This window comes from Raphanus sativus, chromosome 4 (genome assembly GCF_000801105.2).
Source record: "Raphanus sativus cultivar WK10039 chromosome 4, ASM80110v3, whole genome shotgun sequence".
Taxonomy (NCBI): Eukaryota; Viridiplantae; Streptophyta; class Magnoliopsida; order Brassicales; family Brassicaceae; genus Raphanus; species Raphanus sativus.
The window spans coordinates 2187191-2212908 of record NC_079514.1 but is presented as its reverse complement, the minus strand read 5'-3'; the positions used below and the strand labels follow the sequence as shown (position 1 = coordinate 2212908).

General features: G+C 41.6%; 5 protein-coding genes across 8 annotated transcripts; 2 read left to right on the top strand and 3 right to left on the bottom strand.

The window, feature by feature from the left end:
• Window positions 1-18: 18 nt before the first annotated feature.
• LOC108851715 (proteasome subunit beta type-6) lies at window positions 19-2132 on the bottom strand. Its single transcript, XM_018625174.2, has 8 exons — window positions 1948-2132; window positions 1767-1843; window positions 1549-1604; window positions 1343-1415; window positions 744-855; window positions 570-643; window positions 383-457; window positions 19-295 (listed from the first exon to the last, which is right to left on the bottom strand). The coding sequence occupies exons 1-8, from the start codon at window positions 2048-2050 to the stop codon at window positions 164-166; spliced, it is 702 nt and encodes a 233-aa protein (XP_018480676.1). The 5' UTR covers window positions 2051-2132; the 3' UTR covers window positions 19-163.
• Window positions 2133-2589: 457 nt separating this feature from the next.
• LOC108855728 (U-box domain-containing protein 35) lies at window positions 2590-5853 on the top strand. Its single transcript, XM_057008929.1, has 9 exons — window positions 2590-2854; window positions 2940-3043; window positions 3121-3242; window positions 3339-3558; window positions 3628-3683; window positions 3760-4072; window positions 4142-4243; window positions 4308-4736; window positions 4837-5853. Exons 1-9 carry the CDS (start codon window positions 2641-2643, stop codon window positions 5599-5601), a joined length of 2325 nt encoding a protein of 774 aa, XP_056864909.1. The 5' UTR covers window positions 2590-2640; the 3' UTR covers window positions 5602-5853.
• A 124-nt stretch (window positions 5854-5977) lies between these two features.
• On the bottom strand, window positions 5978-12790 carry LOC130511638 (uncharacterized). Of its 4 annotated transcripts, none has more exons than XM_057008925.1 (23): window positions 12561-12790; window positions 11854-12435; window positions 11513-11782; window positions 11069-11448; window positions 10299-10938; window positions 10132-10218; window positions 9987-10033; window positions 9794-9903; window positions 9577-9677; window positions 9274-9366; window positions 9022-9108; window positions 8866-8949; window positions 8294-8362; window positions 8107-8166; window positions 7949-8020; window positions 7710-7817; window positions 7546-7622; window positions 7267-7350; window positions 7050-7161; window positions 6883-6972; window positions 6713-6778; window positions 6520-6615; window positions 5978-6332 (listed from the first exon to the last, which is right to left on the bottom strand). In XM_057008925.1, exons 1-23 carry the CDS (start codon window positions 12639-12641, stop codon window positions 6189-6191), a joined length of 3540 nt encoding a protein of 1179 aa, XP_056864905.1. In that variant the 5' UTR covers window positions 12642-12790; the 3' UTR covers window positions 5978-6188. The 4 variants fall into 4 exon arrangements, with proteins under 4 accessions (XP_056864905.1, XP_056864907.1, XP_056864906.1 ...); XM_057008927.1 differs by having other exon boundaries at window positions 11069-11445; XM_057008926.1 differs by having other exon boundaries at window positions 11513-11779.
• A 981-nt stretch (window positions 12791-13771) lies between these two features.
• On the bottom strand, window positions 13772-20109 carry LOC130511966 (uncharacterized). Its single transcript, XM_057009940.1, has 10 exons — window positions 16540-20109; window positions 15917-16351; window positions 15737-15835; window positions 15545-15652; window positions 15025-15315; window positions 14836-14946; window positions 14683-14736; window positions 14401-14596; window positions 14186-14300; window positions 13772-14096 (listed from the first exon to the last, which is right to left on the bottom strand). Exons 1-10 carry the CDS (start codon window positions 20107-20109, stop codon window positions 13970-13972), a joined length of 5106 nt encoding a protein of 1701 aa, XP_056865920.1. The 3' UTR covers window positions 13772-13969.
• A 3199-nt stretch (window positions 20110-23308) lies between these two features.
• LOC108836455 (serine/threonine-protein kinase STY13) lies at window positions 23309-25625 on the top strand. The gene is made up of 3 exons (XM_018609614.2): window positions 23309-23587; window positions 23993-24937; window positions 25022-25625. Exons 2-3 carry the CDS (start codon window positions 24048-24050, stop codon window positions 25359-25361), a joined length of 1230 nt encoding a protein of 409 aa, XP_018465116.1. The 5' UTR covers window positions 23309-23587; window positions 23993-24047; the 3' UTR covers window positions 25362-25625.
• The last annotated feature ends 93 nt before the right edge of the window (window positions 25626-25718 follow it).

The following is a 25718-nucleotide window of genomic DNA, read 5'->3' as shown; positions in this document are numbered from 1 at the left end:
AAGTTTGCACTAACTCGATTTCAGAACAGAGGAATTAAAGTCTTAACCACCACAACAGAGTAAGACAATGGTCGTTTGTTTGCATCAAACAGAGTTTAGAGTAAAACATCGGTAAATGTAACATCTAAAACCGTTTGTCTAAGAGAATGATCGTTTGTTGGCATCATATGGCCATTGGCTCGGGACCAGCAGAGTTCAAGATGTCTAACAGGGAGTTCTGGGGCTCCAATTCCTCGTGCCAAAGCTGCAACTTATCCCCAGGGTAGAAGTTTCGTGTCACTCCCTCTGAGTTTATCTGCTCAAAAAAGAACACCAAAGGCAGTTCTGTTAAGTATGTTCCGTTAAAGATATTATGTTTCTTATGGCTGGAGAGAAATCTTACAATGACGGTCCGTACAACCCCTCCACTGGCTCCATCACGGGCGATAGCTAGTGAAACCGCCTTCACAACAAGTTGCTGCAAAACACACAACGTAAATACAATGGAGAGAGGATCAGTTACAACACAAATGGGGGAGGGGTTTGTGAGATTTTTGGATATGCAGATATAATGTTCTGAACCGACTTACTTCAGCTTCTTCTTTGGTCATGTTTTCTTTCCACGCCTGATCAAAGAAACCATAGAGGTAACTCGAGCCAGAGCCTAGACAAACACACACAGTTTCACTGGTCATTTGCAAGAGAGCTAAGTATCATATAAGTAAATCGCAAAGAAAATTTTGGCAGAAAAATTTGGCTTTTACCTCCAATAGCAAAGGGTTGCTCCACTACAGTTCCACCAAGAGGAATCCCATAGATCTTCCCACCTTCGTATTTGTCCCACCCACCAACAATGAGACCGGTTTGTAGCATGTTCTGCCCAATAAAGACATACAATGCTTTAGTAAACAATCTATCTAATCAAAACAAGTAATACAAGTACAATAATAACGCACTGGATAGGCATCTTTGTTAGAAAACATAGATAAAATACGATTCAGAATATAGAAAACCGAAACTATAGCATAAAAAAGTAATCCTTCAGGCTGGATAGTAGATACTGAAGAGAAGACCAAAATTGTCGAAGTACCATTATAACAACATGATATTCATAAATACTAGCCAGCTAGGTTTGACATGTAACATCAGCCTATATGGCCCCAAATTTCCGTCTTTGTCATAAAACCAAAGAAACGTAAGGAAGCTGTCAGTGATTGTGTAGAGCATCTATTTCTCTATAAGTAAGGACGGACCCTAGTAGAAATGGAACAGCACCCACATTCCTCACTATCCTGAGTCAAAGTTTCTGGTAAAACAACCAAACAAACTGCAAGCTCTAAAGAAAAAGAAAAAAAGCTTGTACCTTGTTATTGTATGCGAGCATCCTGATAAGGTTGGCAGAAACCTTCACGGTTGCAGGCTGACCCAGCTGAATCCTGAAAAACCATAAGCAAAACGAATTACTCTATTTTTTTATTTTTATTTTATTTTGTGCAAACGAATTATCTATTTAATATAGCACAAGGAACATCAAGACATGGAATCAAGTGAAGAACGAAACACACTCACGTGTGCTGGTGAAGGAAGTAGCGAACATAGTCAGAGACAACTTGAGAATCAGCAGCCTACAATAGAAACAAGAAGAAGAGCTAGTCGTAATCAGTAAAATGCAGTCACAGTAAAGATCCGAGCAAGAAACCTAGAAAGCAAAGGACTTTCAATAAGAGCATGTGGATTTCAGTAAAAAAAAAAGAGTTTTAATTTCACATAAAAAATAAAGTCATTACCGAACCGGAACGACAGACGTAGACATTGTCTGTGAGTTGCGTGATCTTGTCTGAAGCCCGATTCGCTACGTACATCCCTGCGCAAGTAATAAATAAACAGATCCCAATTATTCAATCAGCTCGTTCTCAGTAAAAATAAACCCCTAGAAGAGTGAAGAAGGAAGGAGGGAGGGAATCTAACCGGTGCTGGTACGTGAGTCAGCTCCGAGAACGACACCTCCATTGTAAGTGACGCCGATGATTGTCGTCCCCATAGAGTGCGGCGCATCCAGATTTAGATCCATCGCTGTCGAATTCGAAAAACAATATCCCTAAGCTGAGAGCTTCGCTACTGATGAGAAGGTGGGAATCAAGAAGAAGAAGATGGAACTGACTTACTCCTCAAGTCTGGGCCACGATTGAAACATTATTTAATTACAAGCCCAATACCTAATTGTCCTCATGGGCCTTTCCAGTTTGGAACTATTACCTTCACAGTTTAATTTATTTTTTACTAAAATTTAGTGAAATTTAACATAGTGGTCTTAATCATGTTAATTTGAAAATGTGAGTGGAGTTAAAATAAAAAAGTATCAAACTTTAAATAGCTAAACCTCTAGATTTATTGCGTGCAAGAAAAGGAATCATTTGTGTGGGCAAAATATATAACACAGATTCGATAGGAAGTGTTAAGTATAGAGAGGCGGGGAAGAAGGAGAAGCGCTCAAAACAGAGTGAGAGAGAAACAGAGCCTATGGATTTTTATAGAAACATCTTTCTCTCTTTTTCTCTTACTAGAAAATTAACAGAAAAGAGATGATCTTGTAGAGGAAACAAAAAAACTAAGAACAAGACGCAAATATATTTTGTCCGTTGAAGCTTTAAAGAGACTTGAATGGCAAGGAACAGGAAGGATAAAGATGGAGGATTTTGCACGGAAGGTTTGGTTGCTGTGGCGATAGACAAAGACAAGAGCAGCCAAAATGCTCTTAAATGGGCTGTTGATAATCTGTTACAGAAAGGCCAAACCATCCTTCTTCTCCACGTCAAGCCTCGTGCTTCCTCTGTCTCAACAACCCCTTCTTCTTCTACTAACCCAAACTCTTCTAGTAAGAAACACCTTTTGTTTCTTATTTTATGTCTTCTTTCCTTTCTTGGAATCTGATGGGTAGTTTTGTTTTTTTTTTTTAACAGAGACAAGCCAAACAAATGGTGATTCTTCAGTGGTGACTGTAGAACCAGACGGCTCTTACAAACAGTTGTTCCTTCCCTTCCGTTGCCTCTGTTCACGCAAAGAAGTGAGTCCAAACAGTTTTTTACATGTCCTCTTGTCTCTCTCTCTTCCTATGCTTATTATGGGTTGGAACTTGTTCAGATACAATGCAAAGATGTGTTGTTGGAGGATTCAGATGTGGGAAAAGCTTTAGTTGAATATGCCAATCAGGTCATCATTGAGGTATTGGTGGTTGGTGCTTCCTCAAAAGGAGGCTTTCTCAGGTGTGTTTCTTTCTCTCTCTTTCCGGTTTGGTTATGGATCTTTTAAGCGGAAATGGTGGATCAGACGTTAACATTTGGGTATTAAAACCTCTGCAGGTTCAACAAACCTACGGATATTCCAGTAATCATCACAAAGACTGCACCTGATTTCTGCACTGTTTATGTCATAACCAAAGGAAAGCTTTCAACAAAGAAACCAGCCTCTCGTGCTGCACCCTCTGTTTCTCCATTGCTCATCGAGATTCAACAGAGTAACTCAAGGCCACAGCATCCACGCTTGCCTTCTCCTGCAACTACTAACACAAGAGGTTCATTTGTTTATTGCTTCTTTACACATATCAGTCTCCTGCAAACACTGAGTTTGTTTTTTTTCCTTGTAGCAGAGAGACAATCATTCGACTCTCAACGCAGGTCCCTTGACGATCAATCTGACTCCTTAAGGTACACATCTACCTTGTTTTTCATTTATGAGTCATGACCATAAACATCAGACGGTGAAACTTCTTGGTTGAAACAGGCCACCCGTCACTAGAAGAGGCCTGAATGGGAGATCATCATACGGAGATCTATCAAATCTATCAATTCCAGATGCTGACATATCCTTGATCAGCTCTGGAAGACCAAGTACTGACCGTAACTCCCTTTCCTTGTTTGACAATGCTGATCAAAACCGGACTCCTCCTCCAAGGCTATCAAATTTCTCCGACATTGACCGTGGTAGCTTCGAGTCAATTACCTACGGACAGGGGACGTTGGATATAAGCTCACCACCTGCTTCCTCAAGAGACTCATTTGAGAACGAAAGGTTTTCATCTGCTTCACCAAGAGGGGTAAGACTGCTCTTCTGTGAAATCATTTTGCAGGTTAAATACTTATAATTGTGAGTTCTTGAATATCAGGAGGATGTAGAGGCTGAGATGAGGAGGCTTAAGCTGGAGTTGAAACAAACGATGGAAATGTACAGTTCAGCTTGCAAGGAAGCGCTCACATCAAAACGGAAGGTATATAGTTCACATGAGAATGAGTGGTGTGGCTTCATTTTAAGTGAATTGTTAAACCTTGCAGGCATCTGAGCTTCAACGCTGGAAGCTAGAAGAAGAACGGAAATACGAAGAGGCAAAGCTAGCAGAGGAAGCTGCGTTAGCCATTGCAGAGAAGGAGAAAGCAAAGTCTAAAGCAGCATTGGAAGCAGCTGAAGCAGCACAAAGGATTGCTGAAATGGAGTCCAAAAAGAGGATCAGTGCAGAAATGAAAGTTCTCAAGGAGACTGAGGAGAAAAAAAAAGCCGTGGATGCTTTGGCGCATGCAGATGTCAGATACAGGAAGTACACCATCGAGGAGATTGAGGATGCAACAGAGTACTTTGATGAGAAGTACAAGATAGGAGAAGGCGGTTATGGACCTGTCTACAAGTGTTATCTGGATCAGACACCTGTGGCTGTGAAAGCTTTGCACCCAGATGCAGCTCAAGGCATGTCACAGTTTAAGCAAGAGGTGAAATCTCATAACAAAGTCTCGAAGAAACTTTAAAACTCATGCAGATCCTTTGTTGGCATCTGACTCTAATTAAGTGTTGTTTATCAATTAAACACAGGTTGAAGTGTTAAGCTGCATGAGGCACCCTCATATGGTTCTTCTGCTTGGAGCCTGCTCAGAAGGTGGTTGCTTAGTATATGAGTTTATGTCCAATGGGAGCTTAGAAGACCGTCTTTTCCAACAAGGAGACAGCCCACCGCTCTCTTGGCAAACGAGGTTCAGAATCGCTGCAGAGATCGGCACTGTACTGTTGTACCTTCACCAGACTAAGCCAGAACCACTGGTTCACCGTGATCTCACGCCGGCAAACATCTTACTAGACCGTAACTTTGTCAGCAAGGTTGCTGATGTTGGCCTGGCTAGGCTGGTCCCTCCATCGGTTGCAAACACCGTGACACAATACCGCATGACATCAACTGCTGGCACGTTCTGCTACATCGATCCAGAGTATCAGCAGACAGGTATGCTGGGTGTGAAATCTGACATTTATTCACTCGGCATTATGTTTCTGCAGATGATAACAGGAAAACCACCAATGGGTCTAACTCGTTACATTGAAAGTGCCCTCGAGAAGGGGAATTTGAAAGATGTGCTTGATCCATCTGTCTCTGATTGGCCTGTTGAAGATACCACAGAGTTTGCCAAGTTGGCTCTCAAGTGTGCAGAGATAAGACGAAAAGACCGACCTGATCTTTCCAAAGTTATATTGCCAGAGCTCAACAGATTAAGAGCACTTGGTGAAGAATCAAGCCAGTCTGCAGTAGTCATCAACAGCCCCGGACCAAGCCCCACCGTTAGTCAAACTTCTTCCCCCAAGTTGTAAGCACTGATACACCCAATACAAAGATATGCATTTCAGAATCCTTTTACACAACTCATACCTTCTTCTCCAATATCCATTTTTCAGGAACAGATGTCCATGACAGTGCTTAAGTAACCTCTTAAGTCTCAAGTTTTGTTCTGCACAGTAATCAACAATCCATGTTTCACCAGAAGTTACATTTAACCTTAGAAGCTGTATATAATCATGAAATGAGCAATTGAATTTGCATGCTCAATGTATATTGTAGTAAGTGTCTTTCTCTAATAGAAAATGTTCAAATTGTATATAGATGATTATAGTTAACTTACCATCTAGATAAGGATGGATGAAATTCAAAGACGAAGTCATGAAACCTAAAGTAAATTCAAAGATAGAGTAGTCCTTCTAATGAAAACTTTCATATAATTAACAAATGTATTGTAATCTTACAATAGTATCCAATCTTTTTCGTTACGTACGATTATTACTCTGCTTACCAAAAAGAATGTTCAAATAAATCTCTATCAAAGCTAATGCTCTTCTTTATATGTGAAAGCTCACGAACCAATTGTATATTATCCCAAGGGCTTCACGTTGTGGATTAGAGATTACATCGCCTCCACAACTTCATCTTCTTCTAATTCCTCATCTACTGTTGGCTTGATCCTCTTAGGTCTGCCACACAATCTCACATTTTTGCCAGACAAGAGTTTCATTGCTCTCTCTAAAGTAACCTCACTTGGTTCAGTGTTCTGCCAAGTACAAAGTTATCCACAATCAAGACGATAATCCTTTGAATGTAAACTCATGCAATTAACATATTATCGATGCAGATCCATACCTCATTTCCTTATCAAGTATAAGACCAACATCACCTAATAAATGCTCCTCTAATTCTAACTATTTCAAAACACATCATATGACAGTACATAACTATACCTTTGGAACAGTAGCCATTGTGCGGCGATGTCGAACCGTAAATCCAGATTTACTAAGCTTCAAGGTCACAGGCTGCCCATCTTCAGGGTGGGTTCCCTAGTCAGAAATCAGTAAACCAAGTCGTCAGCACTCCAAAATGTTTTTAAAAAAGCCCCAGAACCGCAATAAGTTTTGACCTTTAAATCCGTCATACCAGTGTCAGAGGATAGCGTAATAGCTCGAGAGCACCTTCAAGTGTCATAGAGTTTACATCCTTTATCTGGAAAATAAGGTTGAAAGAGATTTCTCAGTCAGAAAAGGCAAGCATTATATTAACCAAGACATCACTGGCGCACACATAGCACCACTGAAACTCCAACATACATGGGCTGCATTTGCTCGTTTTGGTAAGTGCCCTTTCTTGTCCTCACCAAGCTGTACATAATACCCATAGGGGCCGCACTTTAAAATAACCTGCACAAGAAAAATGGATTCAATAAGTTAAAGTTGTAGGAGAACTTGTCAACAAAACAGGGTCAGAACAGCGAGACCTTCTCATTGGTATTGGGATGAAGACCCAGCAATTTGGGCTCTTCTACGCAGGTATTCCTTGGAGAATCATCTTCATCTTCATCCTCTCCATAAAGTGTTTTGGCAATGAATCTGCACATGAACCACCACATAGCTCAAATTATATCGGTGACCGTGATAATAACATTGATAGCTTCAGGTGTAAAGAATTTGAAGATTCAATAGCCTGCAACTTACTTGCACGAAGGGTAGCCATCACAACCGATGAAATATCCCGTACCAAACTTGCTAACTTTGAAAATTAAGGTGCCTTCCGAACAACTGAAATATGGAAAGAAACCCAATCACTACACAATCTATCAGGAGTGTTTGGCCATTATACACGTGGAAGTGTTAGCATGGGTTGCCACTTATGAAAGGATGGTTTCTTCAAAATTATAAAGCAGAAGCACTATCCAAAAGGTTGATTAGAATTTCTAACTTAGATTTTTGTAGACGGGAAAGAGGTATACAGACCTCGGGCAAGTCCTGGTAGGATCGGGAAGGGAAGAAAACAGAAAGTCCTCGTATTTTTTTTCCAACATCTTTTCCACCTGTAAATGTATGTGTAATAAGGTAAGAATCTAACTAAAAAATTTGCAGAAAGTACACTTTAAGAGTTCAATCTTCGAAGAAAGTACCTGTTGGATTTGGACACTTTCAACACGTTTACAATACGCGCTGAATCGTGTCCAGTAGTCTCTTAGGAGACCTTTCCATTCAGTTACGCCACCAGAAACGTTATCAAGCTGAAAGCAAAATATGTCGTATGGAAAGAAAAATGAGTATCTCATCTTGCAGTATTGTAAAATATCTATGGAATATGTAGAAATTGTTATAGTTAATAAACAGTCGAGTAAAGAACAAACGAAAAACCCACCTCAGTCTCCATATCAGCAGTAAAACTATAGTCTGTGACCTCAGTGAAGTAGTTGGTAAGAAAAGCTGAAACCTGAAAACATAGTACATAGGTTAGAGAGATAACGTTGCGATGGTTGGTTTACTAAATCATCTGAGCTTAATTAATGAAGAAAATACCATCCTCCCACGGAACTCCGGGTACAGGACTCGGCTCTTTATTGTTAGGTACTTTCTGTCCTGTAAACAAACACAAGAAATAAGGGTATTGCTAGTTTCAGATGACTTTAGAGACTCTTAACCTCCAGCAAGAAACAGAAGCACTAGAAGAAAAAAAACATAACGCTTTCTTAAGACAAGTGCATACCTGTAAAACTTTAAATATAGATGCATACGTCGAGGGTCTACCTATGCCGAGCTCCTCCAGCTTTTTAATCTGAATCACATTAAAACATGTATAACAAAATACGCATTGTAAAACCTGACGCCAGTACAATTATAAAGTATCATGCCTAATATCTGTATAACCACCAGATTCAGCAATCATACAAAAAGAAACCACTTATCAGTTCATGCTTAGCTACCATCTTACTGTTTAGGATCAAGCCTTAACTTCAACAATAATGAAAGTATTATCTAACTGAACGGGAACCAAAATGAGCTACTGCGACGAAAATGTGAAGTAACAGATTTTGTTACACGTCAGACGTATTCAGTTTCCACAATAGTTTAGTTTTGGACTTAGGAAAAGAAAATTAGATTTGTATAAAAGAATCAAGAAGGCAAAAAAGGAATGGATCACACTGTGTCAGTTCTCATTTTCCTAAGCCTATAAAAACTAAGACCGTCAATTCCAAAAAGGAGTCTACACTGATGGAAAACATAATACAAAACTGAATCATAGACACTTCTGACAAGAAAGAAATTGGAATGCCATACCAGTGACCCTTCGGAATAGCGTGGTGGGTGCTGAGTATGGTGCTGCTTGAGCTCCACTTCATCAATGTGTAGCAGATCCCCATCCTGAAAAGAGGAGAAAGAAATGACAACCACCACAGGTAAAAAAAAAAAAAGTTCTGATATTAGGAATAATACCTTCATCAAACTGAGAGTTTCAAAAGTTTGCTCCCGCTCACTACTCTTTTCATCGTCTTTGGTTTTGATTGCCTTAGCTTCAGGGTCCTACAACAAAAATCAACAAAAACTTCTTAGCACATATTCAAATAGAAGAAGGATCCCTCATTAGCTGATAACAAACAAAATTAAAATCTAAATAGGAAAACACGTCAAAATAAACGTGTAAATGTTGTCACCAAATTTTATGGAATCATATGAAGTAGGTTGTACCTCGTAAACTGCCTGGTATCCAAGAAAATCGACTTTTGAGCATGACGATCTGAAGATAATGGATTCAGAGGCATTTCCAATATCAACTTGTATCTGAGAAAGAAAAGAGTCAGAAATAAATTGGGCAGATATGTTGGTGGTTTCCAAAATATTAAACATTTAAACCTTAAACCACTCAAGTATTAGTTGATGGCAAATTCAGTTGCATACTCGCTTTTTCCCTTCTTCTCTAGCTAGTCAATAAGAACCTAGCTAACACACAGTACATGCAGGATTTGAAGTACAAATTAGCTCATATATTACCTGCACAACAGAAGCAGGCTCCATCTGACATGCCATAGCTCGTGACCATATCAAGGTATATAATTTTAGAGAATCCGCATCAAGCAGACTAGCAATCGTCGCTAGAAATCAATACAAAGATGTTGAGAGTTATGATAATAAACTGTATGATGAAGTACTGATAATGACTAAAATAAATCCTAGAATCTGAAGGAAGAGTGGTAAATTATTTACTTACAAGGTAATCTACGTATATTGGTAGGTCTAATAGCTTCATGGGCCTCCTGAGCGTTCTTAACCTTTTTAAAATATTTACGAGGACCATCTGATGTAAAATTCTCCCCATACCTGCAGATAATAAGTAAATAGCTGCTAAAGTTCTCGAGTCAAACGGACTAAACTAACTTCACAAATGCATTTATATGTCTTGCCTTTCTGCTACCAAGGACTGTATATCTTTAATAGCTTCATCAGCTATCTGATGAGAACAGAAACAAACGAAAAAACAAAATAAATTAATCAAGGAAAATCAAAATGAAGTTGTAACAGATAGTAATACACAAGTATAGAACTCACATGTAAACCATCTGTCCGCATGTATGTTATAAGACCAGCTGATTTACCATCAGACAGTTGGAGACCTTCGTATAGTTTTTGAGCAAGCTGAAAAGTACTTATTATCAGAAACATAGACTCAATGAGAAGTAAATAAAAACGAAAAGAAAAAGTTTCAGTTTCTCAACCTTCATGGTATATGCTGATGAAAAATGCAATTTGTTAGCAGCATCCTGCTGGAGCGTTGATGTTATATATGGAGTTGGTGGATTTCTCCGTGTAGTGCTTTTCTTAATGCCCTTCACTAGAAAACCTTCTGATCTGATCCTTTGCTCAATCTCCTGTGCATCTGCTTCAGAGCTGATAGAAAGCTGATTTAACTTTTTTGAGTTTAAACTGGTCAAGTGAGCTGAAACGGTGGATGAACTATCTTTCCCTTGCACTTTGATCCCCACAGTCCAGTACTCCTGAGGTTTAAATCCGTCAATTTCACTTTCTCTATCACATATAAGAGCCAAAGCAGCAGACTGGACTCGCCCAGCTGACGGGCAACCCGGAAGTTTCCTCCAAAGCAGTGGTGAAATATTGAATCCGATTAGATAATCAAGAGCACGCCGTGCGAGATAGGCGTGTACCAAGTCCCCATCAATTTCTCGTGGGGATTGAAGTGCAGTTTTTATGGCTGACTCAGTTATCTCATGAAAAACAACCCTTGCAACTGTCATACTCTCATGTAAAGCACCTTGCTGCTGCAACATCTCAATGATGTGCCAGGCAATGGCCTCTCCTTCACGATCTGGATCCGATGCAAGAATCAGATTTTCAGCTCTGAGGAATAATGTAAACAGAATCAGATAGAGAATCACCTCAACAACAAAAAAATAATAGGAAAGAAAGAGCTCATATCATATGAAGCTTAAAGTAGTCATACACTAGGTAGACAAGCAAGAAACCTTACCCATTTAGTGCCACCTTTATGCTCTTAATATGAGTCCAGGCGGAAGATGGAACTTCCCAAACCATGCTAAAATCGTCATCTGGCCTCACTGAACCAGACCTTGAGGCCAGGTCTCTGATATGACCATAACTTGGCAAAACCTCGTACATTTCACCAAGATAACCCTGAATAACCTTTGCTTTCGTGATTGACTCAACGACAATAACAGATTTTCCACTTGGTGGAAAAAGTGGTTTAGAAGCATTTTGACCTCGATGCTCTATTCTGTTTTGCATGGGTTGAGCTTGAGGAACCTGCTTCTGTTTTGGTGATTTGTTTGCTTTTGCTGATGGAGAAGAACTTTTGGGCCCTTCCTCAATGAGAGTTTTTGCCGCATCCTTCTGAAAACTGTACTGTTAGATAACACAAGCAAGGATATGTCCAAATACTCTAAAAGTTTAATACCTTAGCAGATGAAGACTTCCGATTTCCAGAACCAGAACGTTTTGCCTTGGGAACGCTTTTTGAACTCTCTTCTACAGAGACCTCCTCCAAAACTTGTACTGCTGAAGAAGATTTGTCATCCACTTTCATGCTCTTTGGCTGCCGTTTAGTTTTGACAGGAGAGGCTTGCTTAGCTTTGCTAGCAGTGGGATTGCTTCCTTCCGCTGACTTGGAATTTGATAGAGCAGAACTTTTGGGCTCCTCAACAGTGGGATCTTTTGCCAACTTCTTCTGAAAACTATACTGTCAGGTAAAACATACTTCAAGGGTGAAACTACTATTTTAACATTTTTAATTAATACCTTAGGAGATGAAGATTTTCGATTTCCAGAACCAGAATGTTTTGGTTTGGGAACAGTCTTCAAACTCTCTCCTAAAGAGACCTCCTCCAAAACCAAGACCGTTGAAGAAGATTCATCTTCGACTTTCTTGCTCTTTGGCTGCCGTTTTGGTTTGACAGTAGAGACTTTCTTACCGTTTTTAGCAGGTGAAGCTGCAGTTGATAAGTCCACCTTGATGCCACTACTAACCGGTTCAGCAAAAGTCACAGCTTCAACTTCTGAAGAAGCCAAAACCTCATGCTTCTTCCGCTTCTTCTTGACGATCTTATACTTATTCCCAGTATTAGGGACTTGAGAAAAATATCTCCCAGGAAACGTTCTGTAACTACTTCCAAAAGACCTCAAGCTTGAACCGCTCCAATGTGCAGCAGCATAACTAACGGAACCGATCGAAGGAAGTGCGCAAGCTAGCTTAAAGCAACTTGCGCTCTCTCTTCTAAACTGAAGCTGGCATACATTTCTATAGGCTTTATCGATTCTAACTACTGAAGAGGAAGAAGATAAGGCCGGGAAACTCTGAATTGTCCTGCTCTGCAACTGCAACTACAAAAAAAAAAAACAAGTAATCGCCTAGTGATGAGTTCTCACGAAAAGTTTTAAGATTTAGCTATAAAGAACAAAACTTTGAATCGGTAACATAACTATCCGACCAGAGGTGAACACAAGACCTTAGCCATGAGAGGACGAAGAGACAGAGGTGAAGTCGAAGAAGGAGACTTAGCAGCCGCGAGTGAGAGCGTTCTCTGCATTTGGGAAACAGACTTAACTGATTCAGAGAGTCTCAAATCGTCCCAGGAGACTGGCTCCGTTGATTTTCATATATACATCCGAAGAAGAAGGAAGATTTTGTTAATGGCGGAGGAGGAAGGAGATTGAAAATGTGGAGGGTTTACCTCTCTCTCTCTCAGAGGTTTATCTGTTTATAACCCGAGTCCGGTCGGATCTTTATCGGTCCGGGTTTTCGTGGCCCAAATAAGAAATCCGGATCCAAGCTGCAGAGTAAAGTGGTCCTATCCTCTGTTTTTTGCCAAGTGTCATAGCTGACTAGCTAATGTATTTAGAATTTGATTGTGTTGATAAAGTTCTATTTTTTTTGTTTGGGTGCGCATTCGTAGGATGCTAAACAGGTTTACCCGTCCCGTTTTATCTTGTATGGTAGCGGGGTTAGTCGTTGAGCGAATTACAGTGGACATATCCTGCGTAGAGTGCGGTTTTCAGAATATCGGTCCAAACCCATACCGCATAATTTATAAGTTTTCGCGGACTGTTTCGTGGAACATCTTTTTCTGCTTTCTTCATAATGTTGAAGTAGAGAGTTGTAGTAAGTGAGAACTATTTGAATAATAAAATTCAACTCTTTCTTGTTTGATTCTTTATAGAGCAACGTCTCTGCATATCAACGGTAACTTAATACGTAATGGTTTCTTCTTCTCTTTCAATCAAGCTGTTGAACTTAGAGTGTAGAGATAAAATTCTACAGTAATTTAATTTTTCAATTTAAAACGTTTAAAAAACAAGCAATAGCTCTTCAACAACACTATAATCAAATTTTTTTTTTCTAAAACGCCACTTGACAATACTGAAAACAAAATCTATCAACTTAAACAAGAAAATCTCACATGATAATAAAGCTAAAATAGTACTGAAAACAAAATCAAGTCGAAATGGAGATTTAGAGTTGTAGGTCTTCAAAATTTCGCAGGTTAACCTGTGACCCGTTCCGCATCCTGTCCGTCCCGCACTCAACCCGTCCCGTTTTGAATCCCGCAATTTTTCGAGCTTATTAGATAGAAGCTCAGTCCCACCCCGCAACAAATCTTTATAGACCAGGCCCACGGTCTAACTCTTTAATTGCCATCTCTAAGCTAATTGATCATAATCAAATTTTTAATAAAGTTTTACTCGGTAATGCGAATGAAGCGCAAGTATCACACAACTAAATCAAGTTTAACTTTGCACTTAAAAGGGCAAGAATCAGTCAGAGACTATGAGATCCATTAGAACTCTCAAAACATATTCATGAGAGAAAAATCTGCCGAGTCTCCAAGCTTTAGCTTTTGAGATGAAAATCATATTTTTAAGGAGCGAGCCTTAGAGGGTCGCGAGGGAATAGCGATGTCTTGCGGATGTTGTTGAGGCCACAAAAGAGCATTACCACTCGCTCCAGTCCCACTCCGAATCCACCGTGAGGTGGTGCACCGTACCTGTAAAAACATTTATATTATTTGTATTCATCATAACTCCGATAACCAGTGATTAGGAACCAAAACTAGTTCAGTTTGTGGTTTATTACCTGAACGAATCGATGTACGTTTTTATTGTCTCGACATCAATCCCAAATCGTTTTGCCTGTTCCGTCAGGAGTTCTGGGTCATGGACACGTTGAGCTCCTGATATGATCTCCTCACCTATGAGGATAAAATGGCAAATATAAGTATTTTAAAATGTCTGGCAACTTAGTCGGTGAGAAGACACGTATAAGATAAAAGAGAGGACTCAAATATGAACCTCTTATGAAGACATCGAATGAGTTGCTGTAGTTAGGGTCGTCCGCACATGGCATAGTGTAGAATGGCCTAACCGCCGAAGGATAGCGATGCAGAATGTAGAATTCCGTATTGTACTTCTCCAGAACGAGAAGGCCAAGTTTTCTCTCTGTTTCTGTATTTAGATCTCCAAGAGGATCAGCCTCGACGCCAGCTTCCTGTAAACAAGTCATGATTCAACTTGACTAATATTACTACTGATAGTCCATTTTATCAAGTCAAATGCAAAAAAGACTAGTCTTACCTTAAGCATTTGAATCCCTTCTGCAAAGGTTAATTTCAATGTTTTGGGAAGAAACTGCAAGTTTAGCGCAAATCATCAGAATACAATAATATACCAAAAAAAAAAGTAAACCCAACTTCCTAATACTACTACTTGCTTATACTGTATGGTTACCTTCAACGGCTCAAATGGGTATTGCTTCCTAATAGCTTCAAGTTCCTTTTGGCAATTCTCGTTTAATTTATTGAATATAAACGGAAACAACTCACCCACAATATCCATTATCTGCAGCACAACCAACAAAAAAATTAATTAGCATCAGGTGGCAGAATAAAAACATACCTCTAACAGCACCGAACTTACCTCAGAGTAGTGTTTGTGAATCGCCATCTCGACATCAAGACCAATAAATTCACACAGGTGTCTATGGGTGAAGGAGTCTTCAGCTCTGTAAACAGCACCAACCTCAAAGACGCGTTCAAAGTCAGCACATATCGCCATCTGCTTGTGAAGCTGAGGAGACTGAGCCAGACAAGCAGGCTGGCCTTTGTAGTCCAACCTAAATACAGCAGAACCACCTTCGCTACTACCACCCAACAGTTTCGGTGTGTGGATTTCAAGAAAACCTTTACGTAGTAAGTATTCTCTCCATCCCTGCACAATTTATTAGATATGTTCAGTTCAGTAAAAGCAACATCGAAGAAAGCAATTAAATCCCCTTTTTTTTTCTTTTGTAAGCGATGATCAGACTTCCTATTAGAACAGTTCTGATTGTATAATGTCAATCCTATCTACACTAATACGACTCATTATCTATTACTAATAGACAAAAAAAGCCTTAATACTCCATGTTGTTGCCTATCAAATCCTAAAGACGGCTTACGATTTGGACCCAGCCCTGAATGCTGAAGATTCCTTGATTAGCCGGTGTTCTGAGATCAATCACTCTATAGTTCAAACGGGTGTCCTGATTGGCACCAGGCTTCCCAGCCTGCCACAACAATCATAGAAAAAAAATACTCTTATCAACACCAGAGGCTAAAACTAATCTCCAGATCATACCACATTACACTACCTGAATATCTGCTTCACTACGAGCAGCGTCCTCAACAATCAGTGGTAACTTTTGCAAGGCACTGTTGACGCAGTACACTTTCCTCACTTGAATTTCAACCTACCAATAAAAAACATAAAGTTAACGTCTCTTTTTTGATTTCACAATTAGATCAAAGGAAGATAAAACCAATTAATCAACCTGCTGCGTAGTTCCAGTCACAGGATCCTTAGGGATAACAACGTAACCGATCACATCAACAAAGGACTCCCCACTCAGCTGCTTAACGTACTTAAGCATGCCCACACTCACACCATTCTCCTTCGACTCGGTAACCACGCACTGGACCATGGATCCTCTCTGCCTCACGATCAGAAACCGTAACCTGGTCGTGTGCACTCTCCCCCTGATCAGCACCTCCTTTCCCGCCATCGCTTCAACGAGCTTGCTCACTTCGGTCCACTCCTTCCCCTCGACGGCCTCTCTCCACTTCCCGGCTTTGGGATCCTCCGTGGACTTCAGCTCGTTGAGGGTGACGTCGCCGTAGTTCCTGGAGAACGATTCTTCCTCGTCGATGGAGAGAGAAGCCGTCTCACGAGAGGAGGCTTCTTCTTCTTGTTTTTTTTTTTTGCTAAACTGTAAATATCATAGAATGAAAAGTTGATTTTACAAGAAGATCGTATGATCTGCATCATCTTGGCAAAAAGAAAGAAAAAACAAGATGAGTACAAGAGAGAATTGCTAGCTAGACCTCAACTAAGCCATAAGGTCATTAGGGATCTAAACTTCTTCCTTAACCTTCTAGCAGAGATAATATTCCTAACCTCTCTATCTATGTCTCGAAAAACAGTAGAAGCGGGGATAGAGATTTGATTGTGCACAAGGTTATTTCTCTGCTTCCATAGATGGTAAATGACAGATTGAGTAGTTAGCTTCCTCAAGAGAGTGAGCTTGGGAGATGAAGAGCTTCTGATCCAAGACAGCAGCTCAGACCAATTGGTAATCGCTGTTGTAGGAGGGTGACAACGCAGTAGAAGCTCTCTCCAAACGTCAACACTGAAGTCGCAGGAGAGTAGTAGATGGTCCCTAGTCTCGTCATGCCGGGAGCAGAACGGGCATAAAGGCGAGATGGGCATTCCCCAAGCCGCAAGCCTAGCCCTAGTAGGTAGTCTATCATAGTTTGCTATCCACATTGTAAAGCTCAGCTTGGGGATTGCTCCTTTGAACCAAACCACATCGAACCAATCTTTAGGATCTTCCCTAGGCCTTAGAATTTCCCAGGTTGCAGAGGACCTGAAAAAACAAGAAGAAACATCACCAGTCATCCATTCATAATGATCTCTAATGTCAGTCTCTAATGGAAGAGATATGGTGGTAAGATAGACATGAAGCTCTACTTCCCTCTGCGATCTAGGATGAGGAAGTGACCATGAGGCTCCTCTAATTGCATCCGCCACCGAGTCTTCATTTCTTACTCTTAAAGCACGAGGACCCGCAGGACCTATGTGAGTGATCAGCTGCCCAAACGGAGTCCATACGTCATGCCAGAAGCTAGTATCTAACCCATTTCCCAATCTGGTTCTGATAAACTGAAGCGCGAGCGGACGAAGAGCAAGTATCTTCTTCCAAGTCCAAGAGTCAGAGTCTGAAACAGAGATGGTCCAGAAGGATTGAGCGTTGAGATGAGTACTCCAGTGCCAATCAGCCCAGAGAGAATGAGTCTTGGACAGGAGAATCCAAATAAATTTAAGGCAGAGTACTTGATTCCAAATGATGAAATTCCTGAGGCCGAGACCACCTTCTTCTTTTGGGAGACAAACCGTAGTCCAAGCTACCTTTGCAATGCTTTTCTTATCTGTGCTTCCTGACCACAAGAATCTAGAGCACAGAGACTCGATGGTCTTGATACAGGTTTTGGGCAAGATGAACGCAGACATCCAGAAGTTGACGGTTCCGAAGATAACCGTTTTTAGTAATTGCAAGCGTCCTGCGAACGAGAGGAGTCTGACTGACCACGACTGGAACTTGACGTTGAGCTTGGCCATCAAAGGAGCATACTCAGATACTTTTAGCTTCCTACTCATAAGGGGAAGACCCAGGTATCTGATCGGGAATTTACCAGGAGCGAAACCATAGCTGGTGATAGCAGTGGTTTCTGCTTGGTCGATTCCGGAAGTAAACAATTCAGTCTTAGTGGCGTTCATATGTAGGCCGGACCAGGAGGCGAAATCGTCTAGGCACTCTGAAATTCCGTGAAGGCTGTTGCCAGTGCCGTCGAAGAAAATCATTACATCATCCGCAAACATGAGATGGGATATCTTGAGCTCCTCGGTTCCTGGATGATAACCAATGATGCATGCATCGTATCTGGACCTGAGCAACCTAGAGAGACATTCCATGGCTAGCACGAAGAGATAAGGGGACAAAGGGTCACCCTGTCTAATCCCTTTTGTGCTCTTAAAGAACCCTCCTGAGACACCATTTACTGACACTGAGAAGGATGCTGTAGACAGGCACTCCGAGATCAAACCAACGAAGCTATCAGGTATGCCAAGAGCACGCAGGGAAGATAGGATGAAGTCCCACCTGACGCAATCAAACGCTTTTCTCAAGTCTACTTTCAGCATGCCCCGCGGAGAAAGGGTTTGCGAGTTGTAACCATTTACAAGATCAGTAGCTAGAAGCACATTTTCTGCTAAGAGGCGACCCGGTAGGAAAGCTGATTGAGACTTGGAGACCATCAGCGGGAGAATTTCCTTCAGTCTAGAGGCGAGGAGCCTAGATATAACTTTATAGACAGAGTTGAGGCAGGAAATCGGTCTGAAATCAGTAGGCAGGGAAGCATTCGTCTTCTTCGGTATGAGCACCAGATTTGCCGCATTCCATTGCTTTAGCAGCTTGCCTGATTTAAAGAACTCTAATACAGCATCAGTGATTTCAGGTCCAATGATCGGCCACGTGGAGGTGAAGAATTCCGCTGAATAACCATCCGGTCCTCCCGTTTTATTCTTTGGCAATGAGAAGAACGCTTCTTTTACATCATCCGCAGAGAAGCCTTTTTGAAAGCTAGCAACCTGTTCAGTCGAGCAAGTGAAATCAAATAGCGTATCCAGGTCGCTTTGCACAAACATTTGTTGCGAGGTAGGACTTCCCAGTAACTCAGAAAAATAGTCCACGCAGATCTTTTGAATGCCCGCCTGAGATTCCACTCTTTCCCCGGACTCAGAGATAAGAAAGTGAATATGATTTAAGGCCTGTCTTGAAGCAGCATAACGATGGAACAGTGTGGAGTTTCCATCTCCAAAAGAGAGCCAATTTATTCTTGATCTTTGAAAGAAGAAGGAAGCTTCAGCCCCCGATAATTCTTCCCAATCCTCTAGAGCATTAACTTCAGAGACAGCGTTTGTAGGAGAAGGAGAAGACAGCATCGCCGCTTGTGCTTGGAGCAGCTTGTCATGCGCTTGAGCAGTCTTCTTCTCAATGCCAGAATAGTTTTGATGACTAAACTCTCTTATAATGTTTTTGAGCAGCTTCAGCTTCCTGGAAACTCGAAACATGGCTGAACCTGTGACATTAAAAGAGAACCAACTGGTGTAAACCTCAACAAGAAAATCAGGATTCTTTAAAAGAAAGTTATAAATTTGGAAAGGCTTCCTGGTTCTTATCCTGTCAGGCTCGAGGCATATGGAGATCACTGCATGATCCGAAAAGTCTGGGCTTCCAAAGAAAGCTACTGATGATGGAAAGCAGTTATACCATTCGTCATTAACTAAGCATCTGTCCAATTTTTTTGCTAGCGGAGCAGACTTTCTCTTGTTCCACCAAGTGAAAGTTGGCCCCCTGTAGTTCAGATCCTCCAGATTTGCTTCAAGGAGACATTGATTTAGTTCTCTTATTTTCTTGTCCATATTCAGAGTGGGTGAAAGAGAGTGCTCCGAGGGGTCTCTGATTTGATTGAGATCACCAATCAACAACCAGGGTTTACCATCCAAAGCACAAGAAGATTGTATGGAGTTGATCTCAGTCCACAGCAAGGAGCGTAGAGCAGGGTTGTTGGAGGCGTAGATTACAGAAATAAACGCTTTAGACTGTTGAGTAGACGGCCAAGTAACTTCAGCTGTTATCATTTGAAGAGACTTGGAGATAATAGTTACCAAAAGAGAGGGGTGCCAGACCACCCAGATTTTGCCTAAGGGCGAGTAACCATAGTTGTCCTCCACCGACCAACCGGGGAATAACTGAGAGACAAATTTATTCTTCTTCGGTTCCTTGACGTGCGTCTCAAGGATACCACCAAAAAGAGGGGAGTTCTTTCTCACCCATTTATTTAATCCGCTGCGGTGACTATACTTGTTTAATCCGCGTACATTCCAGCAAAAAAGGTCTGTCGACATAGAACTAATTGAGTTTGGGGCTCCTGCCCCGGTTTCCTTTTAGTCCTGAAAAATGTTTCTTGTTCCTCACTAGCTCAAAATCAGGCTCAAACCGACTGAACTCACCTTCCTCCAAGTCAGAATCAGAAGACTCAATGTCCGAAGAATCAGGTTGAATGTCAGAGTTCGAAGATTTCGAAGCTGCAGAAACACTTCTGGGTCTCGTGGAGGGCTTGGTGTGAGTATCGCTAGACTCCCCTGTCACCCGATCCTTTTCAGTGCCCAACTTGGGGTGAGTAGCTATCTCTGTGGACGTCTGTTCCTTCTGAACCTGCACCTCAGTCGACTTTGCAGTATCAGCCGCAGTTTCTACCATTCTCCACTCCCTCTTGTCTTTAGACTTGCTTCTCCTAGTTTTCTTTCCCTTAGCCTCCTGCTTTCGATTCATCGGACAGTTCCCTAGAACATGAGCTTTCGAGTTGCATTTGGAGCACAGCATAGGTACCTTCTGCAGTGATGGACATCTCTTGTCTGCGTGACCCACCTCTTTGCAAATGGTGCAGACTGGTGGCATCCACGGGCTAGAAACCAAAACCCTGCAAATTTTACCAGTTTCAAATTGCACATTTACTGCTTCGGGGAGGGGAACTCTCGGATCTATGATTGTCCACACTTTTGCCACATCCAGGTTAGTCTTGTTTTTAGTCGCCGGATGGAGATGTTTAGGATCTCCCACAAGCCCCGCGATACGTTCCAACCCGTCTTCATTAAAAAACTGGAAGGGGACGTTTCTGAGCTCTAGCCAGATAGGTGCTGAGGTTAGTTCCGGCTTGACAGGGACTACTCCTGGCTCCCAATTATCAACAAACATGGTCTGGCCTTCGATCTGCCAAAGTCTCTGATTTATCACCCTGGCTCTTGTCGAAGCGTTTGGAATCCTGAAGAGAAATGAGAACCCCTCCATCTTAGAGACAGAGATATCTCGGTAGTGCTTACTCCATATGCCGTTGACGATGTTGTGCAATGTGCCTTGAGAAGGAGGATCCGAGTAGAACTGGCCCAGAACAAACGGCTCCCAAGCTTTCCTATTTTTCTCTATTACTGAGTTAGGGATCTTGACGCAAGCCTCTCCTGAAGGAAGGGTGAAGGCTTCTCCTTTTTTCGATAATGGTTTCCCAAGACCCTTTGCAAGACTGCACCAGTTGTTGGCTGGACTTGTTGGGGACTTAATTGCATCTTTACTCTGTTTCTCTCCTATCTCTTGAGATACAATTGCTATTGCAGGACCCTGAGCAGAGATGGGGTTTGTTGCGCCCTTAGCATCAACAGAGGAGTCTTGAAGAGTCTCTGGAGCTGATGGGACACCAGCCTGTTCAGCCACCGTAGGTGACGAAGCTAGCTGCGAGCTCGAAGACCCAAGCTTGGCATCAGCAGCAAGATTTTCAGGAGGGTCAGCGGCCTCAATGACTACAAGCTCAACCTTCCCCGAATCTAAGGAGCTCTGAGATGTTCCGTCAATGCTCAACTTGGAGACGTCGGTGGGGATGACAGTGGTGGTAACTGGAGGATCCGACGACGGCGCGTCGATCACAACCAAGGTAGCGGATAGATCAGAGAGATCCGAGACTGGATTTACGGGGGAGGAAGGCGATTGAGCAACCTCGTCAACTGGGTAGTCGATTTGGGCATCGGAAATCTCCTTAGTGTCGGTTGAAACCAGATCAGGCGAAACAGGGGGAGAAATCGCTTCCGAGGGGGCCTTGGGAGACGACTTCGGCGACGATTTCGAAGGGGATTTCTTGGGTTTCTTCTTCTTCATTGTGCTCGGCGGAGGAGAGGCGGAGCACTCACTGAGGAACCGACGCCTGATGAGACGCCGGTGAGAGGCAGAGAGCAGAGGCACTGTTGAGGTTTGTCGCCTTTTCCGTCGCAAGGAGCTGAGAGAAACTAGCCGTTTTTTATCGTTTTTTTTGACGTTACGCACGAACTTTGTCTTCTTGTTGTTGTTCCTGACGGCGGCGTAGCTTCTCGAGCTTCGCGGCTTCCTTCTTTGCAGCTTTTTTGCTGATCTTCTTCTCTCCCGATTCCTCCGGCTGCGTCGCGGTGGATGACGATAGATTCTCCGGCTCCGACGACGACATGATGTAGCAGCTCCTTCGCGAGGGTTTAGATAACGATCAACTCAACCTTTTTCACGCGATGGAGAGTGCAAAATGTTTTGAGGGTTGATATATATAGTAGATATACCGGAATGGGCCTAGTTAATCCGACTGAACTAAATTTAAAAGCTTGAGTGTTGTTATTTTAATGGGCCTGATTAAGCAAATTAAACTAAAAATTTTGAAGTTTGACGGGACGTATTTGTTCTTTAGCGGGTTTTTATATGGTGGTTATAAGTGAACTAGAGAATTTAACAGATTTTAGTTGAATAAATTCTGAAATTTCATATAAAATTGTGATATTTTATTTTTAAACTAAGAATTCCACTAAAGTATTTTAGAATTCATAGAAACTTCTTAAAATTCACAACTTTAAATCATTTTTAAAATACTTCATAAAATGAAATGTAGACAAGATTGGATTTTAAATAATTTTAACTATTTATAACAACAGATTTTCTTATTAGTATAAATCATTTCAAAATTTTAAATTATAATAACAGTGGAACAATCACATTGGTTGTAAATCAGAACATTACTTGTTTGTTAAATAGTGAAAGTAATAAACAAAATAGAAAAGAGAAAACAATTTAAAAATTGGGAAGAACATCTGTTTCTCAAGAGATCTACAGAAATTTTGAGAGCTTTCTTTTACATTTGTTATACTCTTAATTTTTTTTTTAAAATTAATTTTCAAATCAATATTAATTGTATGAGAGACTAATGTAGAGCAAGCAGCTCTCACTGATGGTTAGAAAGAGCCTGTATAAGCCCACTAAACGAAGTTAGAAACCATATTGTTGAAATTATAATGGGCCAGTTTAAAAGCCCATAACTAAACTAGATCTTGAGGCGACCCATAAAGTAATGTTAGAACAAGAAAAGACGGTTGCGCGTAGCTTTAAAGCTACTTACGCGCCGCCTCACACGACCAACAACTATACCGCTGCAAAACGACACGTGTCCACATGCTAAAACGCGTGCGCGTCAGAATCTCTCGGAGAGAGTGTGGCTTGAAAAGATGTCCCAATAAATAAGAAACGAATTTGCCAGCAAAGAACGGACCAAAACTAAAAACATAAATAAAATAAAAATAAATAAAGAGTGTGGAAAAGAAAAGTAAATGGGAAGCAACGACGACGACGACTGAGTCATCTCTCCTCCTCCTCCGTTCCCCACCTCTGAAGCTAATCGGAGCTAAAGCTTTGTCGTGTTGCGTTATTGATTACTTTACTGGTGGTGAGGTTTTGATTCCTCTCTGATCCTTTTAACTTTGTCCAGTACCCGAAGTCAAGGTTTCAGCTCAAATCTACTGCCTTTTGGGACCTATGAAGCTCTAGGTAAGCCATGACCTCTTCTTCTAGCTTATCCCATCATGTAATCATCGGATCTGTGTCTGACTTTGTGAATAAAATGTTCACAGCTTGTGTTTTCTTTGATTGAAATTTTTTATTTTTATTTTCTAACTGTGAAGACTATTTTTATTTGCTTGAGAATCAAAGATCTGACTTCAGCTTAATTCACAAAAAAAAAAAATTTTTTTTTAGTAACATGAACGTTTCTATATAAGGCCGATGATGGTGTAGAGCATCCTTCTTCGCGCTTTTGCTCTTGGAGGCAATATTTTCAGTTCTTTGCTGCTATGATAGGTGATGTTCGATCTGTCCAAAAAAGACCTTAGTTTGTTACCGAGACAGAAGTCTAAATTGTGTTTCTCATTTTGTCATATCTTTTTTTTTTTTAAGGTGTATGTTGAAGTGATTCAAAGACATACCACGTAACACGAGATTGGAAAAAAAAATGCTTGAGGGACCTAAGTTCGATATGCTCGCTGTAGGCAATCACCACAACTACGATGCATTCACCCAAGACTTTTACAAAAAGCTCGGTGAAGAAGGTACAAACATGTCCATGGACAGCATGCAGACGAGTAACGCAGGAGGCTCTGTGTCGATGTCTGTGGACAACAGCAGCGTCGGTTCTAGCGACGCTCTTATCGGCCATCCCGGTCTGAGGCCTATGCGCCATCCCTACTCTCTCTCCGTTGGTCAGAGCGTGTTTCGTCCGGGAAGAGTCACGCACGCGCTTAACGATGATGCATTAGCGCAAGCGTTGATGGACAGTAGATATCCGACGCAGGGACTTGCGAACTACGAAGAGTGGACGATAGATCTGAGGAAACTCCACATGGGACCCGCTTTTGCGCAAGGGGCGTTTGGTAAGTTGTACAGAGGGACTTACAACGGTGAGGACGTGGCGATTAAGCTGCTGGAGAGGCCAGAGAACAGCCCCGAGAAGGCGCAAGCTCTTGAACAGCAGTTTCAGCAGGAGGTCTCTATGCTCTCGTTTCTGAAGCACCCCAACATCGTCAGGTTCATCGGCGCGTGCGTTAAACCGATGGTGTGGTGCATCGTGACTGAGTACGCGAAAGGAGGTTCGGTGAGACAGTTTTTGACTAAGAGGCAGAACCGAGCTGTGCCTTTGAAGCTGGCTGTTAAGCAGGCGCTGGATGTTGCCAGAGGTATGGCTTATGTCCATGAGCGCAACTTTATACACAGGGACTTGAAGTCGGATAACCTCCTCATATCAGCTGATCGGTCCATCAAGATTGCTGATTTTGGCGTTGCGAGAATCGAAGTTCAGACCGAAGGGATGACACCTGAAACTGGGACTTACAGATGGATGGCCCCGTAAGTTCATATCAATATCATTTCTAGTCTCTGCAAGTCATACTAATAGACTTAAAAATTACTTTTATTGTGGATTTGGTGCAGAGAGATGATTCAGCATAGACCCTACACTCAAAAAGTGGACGTCTATAGTTTTGGGATCGTGCTGTGGGAGCTGATAACTGGTCTGTTACCGTTCCAGAACATGACTGCGGTTCAAGCTGCGTTTGCGGTGGTGAACAGAGGAGTTCGTCCAACGGTACCAGCGGATTGTCTCCCTGTGCTTGGCGAGATCATGACGCGTTGCTGGGATGCAAACCCTGAGGTCCGTCCTTGTTTTGCAGAGGTTGTCAACCTTCTTGAGGCGGCTGAAACCGAGATAATGACGACTGCTAGAAAAGCGCGTTTCAGATGTTGCATGACGCAACCAATGACAATCGACTAGTCTTTTGTGATGAAGAAAAAGAGAGAAGAAGAGAGGAATAATAACAAAGAAGAGAACAGAGAAAGAGAGAAGAAAAGCTTTAGATATATGTAAAGTTTGTGTGTATGGGATAATATAATATCCGTTTGTCTCTCTTTTCCCAAGATAGGAGAAGTAACCCAACCATTTTAGACTCTACTGATTTTCTAGATTTTGTATGCAAAAACATGTACTGTGACTGTCTCAAGTGTTTGGTTTAGTTTTCCTTGACTTCCTGGTTCCCTATTGTGGCAGAAGAGCTTTTGATGTGTGCATCCTTGAATTGGGTTACTTTGAAGTTTGAATTGATGAGTGTCGGTTTAAAGTATGATGTCTGAC

Bases quoted from the DNA above. Each gene is read 5' to 3' on its own strand.
- LOC108851715 (XM_018625174.2), bottom strand. From the start codon at position 2,050: ATGGATCTAAATCTGGATGCGCCGCACTCTATGGGGACGACAATCATC. The intron at 1,416-1,548 runs GTGAGTGTGTTT...ATGGTTTTTCAG, and splicing joins TACTTCCTTCACCAGCACAC to GATTCAGCTGGGTCAGCCTG. The intron at 458-569 runs GTAAGTCGGTTC...TGTGTTTTGCAG, and splicing joins TGACCAAAGAAGAAGCTGAA to CAACTTGTTGTGAAGGCGGT.
- LOC108855728 (XM_057008929.1), top strand. From the start codon at position 2,641: ATGGCAAGGAACAGGAAGGATAAAGATGGAGGATTTTGCACGGAAGGT. The intron at 3,243-3,338 runs GTGTGTTTCTTT...AAACCTCTGCAG, and splicing joins TCAAAAGGAGGCTTTCTCAG to GTTCAACAAACCTACGGATA. The intron at 4,244-4,307 runs GTATATAGTTCA...TAAACCTTGCAG, and splicing joins CGCTCACATCAAAACGGAAG to GCATCTGAGCTTCAACGCTG.
- LOC130511638 (XM_057008925.1), bottom strand. From the start codon at position 12,641: ATGCAGAGAACGCTCTCACTCGCGGCTGCTAAGTCTCCTTCTTCGACT. The intron at 7,623-7,709 runs GTACTTTCTTCG...ATACATTTACAG, and splicing joins AAAGTGTCCAAATCCAACAG to GTGGAAAAGATGTTGGAAAA. The intron at 7,351-7,545 runs GTCTGTATACCT...TCCATATTTCAG, and splicing joins CCTACCAGGACTTGCCCGAG to TTGTTCGGAAGGCACCTTAA.
- LOC130511966 (XM_057009940.1), bottom strand. From the start codon at position 20,109: ATGTCGACAGACCTTTTTTGCTGGAATGTACGCGGATTAAACAAGTAT. The intron at 14,947-15,024 runs GTAAGTTCGGTG...GTTGTGCTGCAG, and splicing joins TTCACAAACACTACTCTGAG to ATAATGGATATTGTGGGTGA. The intron at 14,301-14,400 runs GTTCATATTTGA...TTATCCTCATAG, and splicing joins ATTCGATGTCTTCATAAGAG to GTGAGGAGATCATATCAGGA.
- LOC108836455 (XM_018609614.2), top strand. From the start codon at position 24,048: ATGCTTGAGGGACCTAAGTTCGATATGCTCGCTGTAGGCAATCACCAC. The intron at 24,938-25,021 runs GTAAGTTCATAT...GATTTGGTGCAG, and splicing joins ACTTACAGATGGATGGCCCC to AGAGATGATTCAGCATAGAC.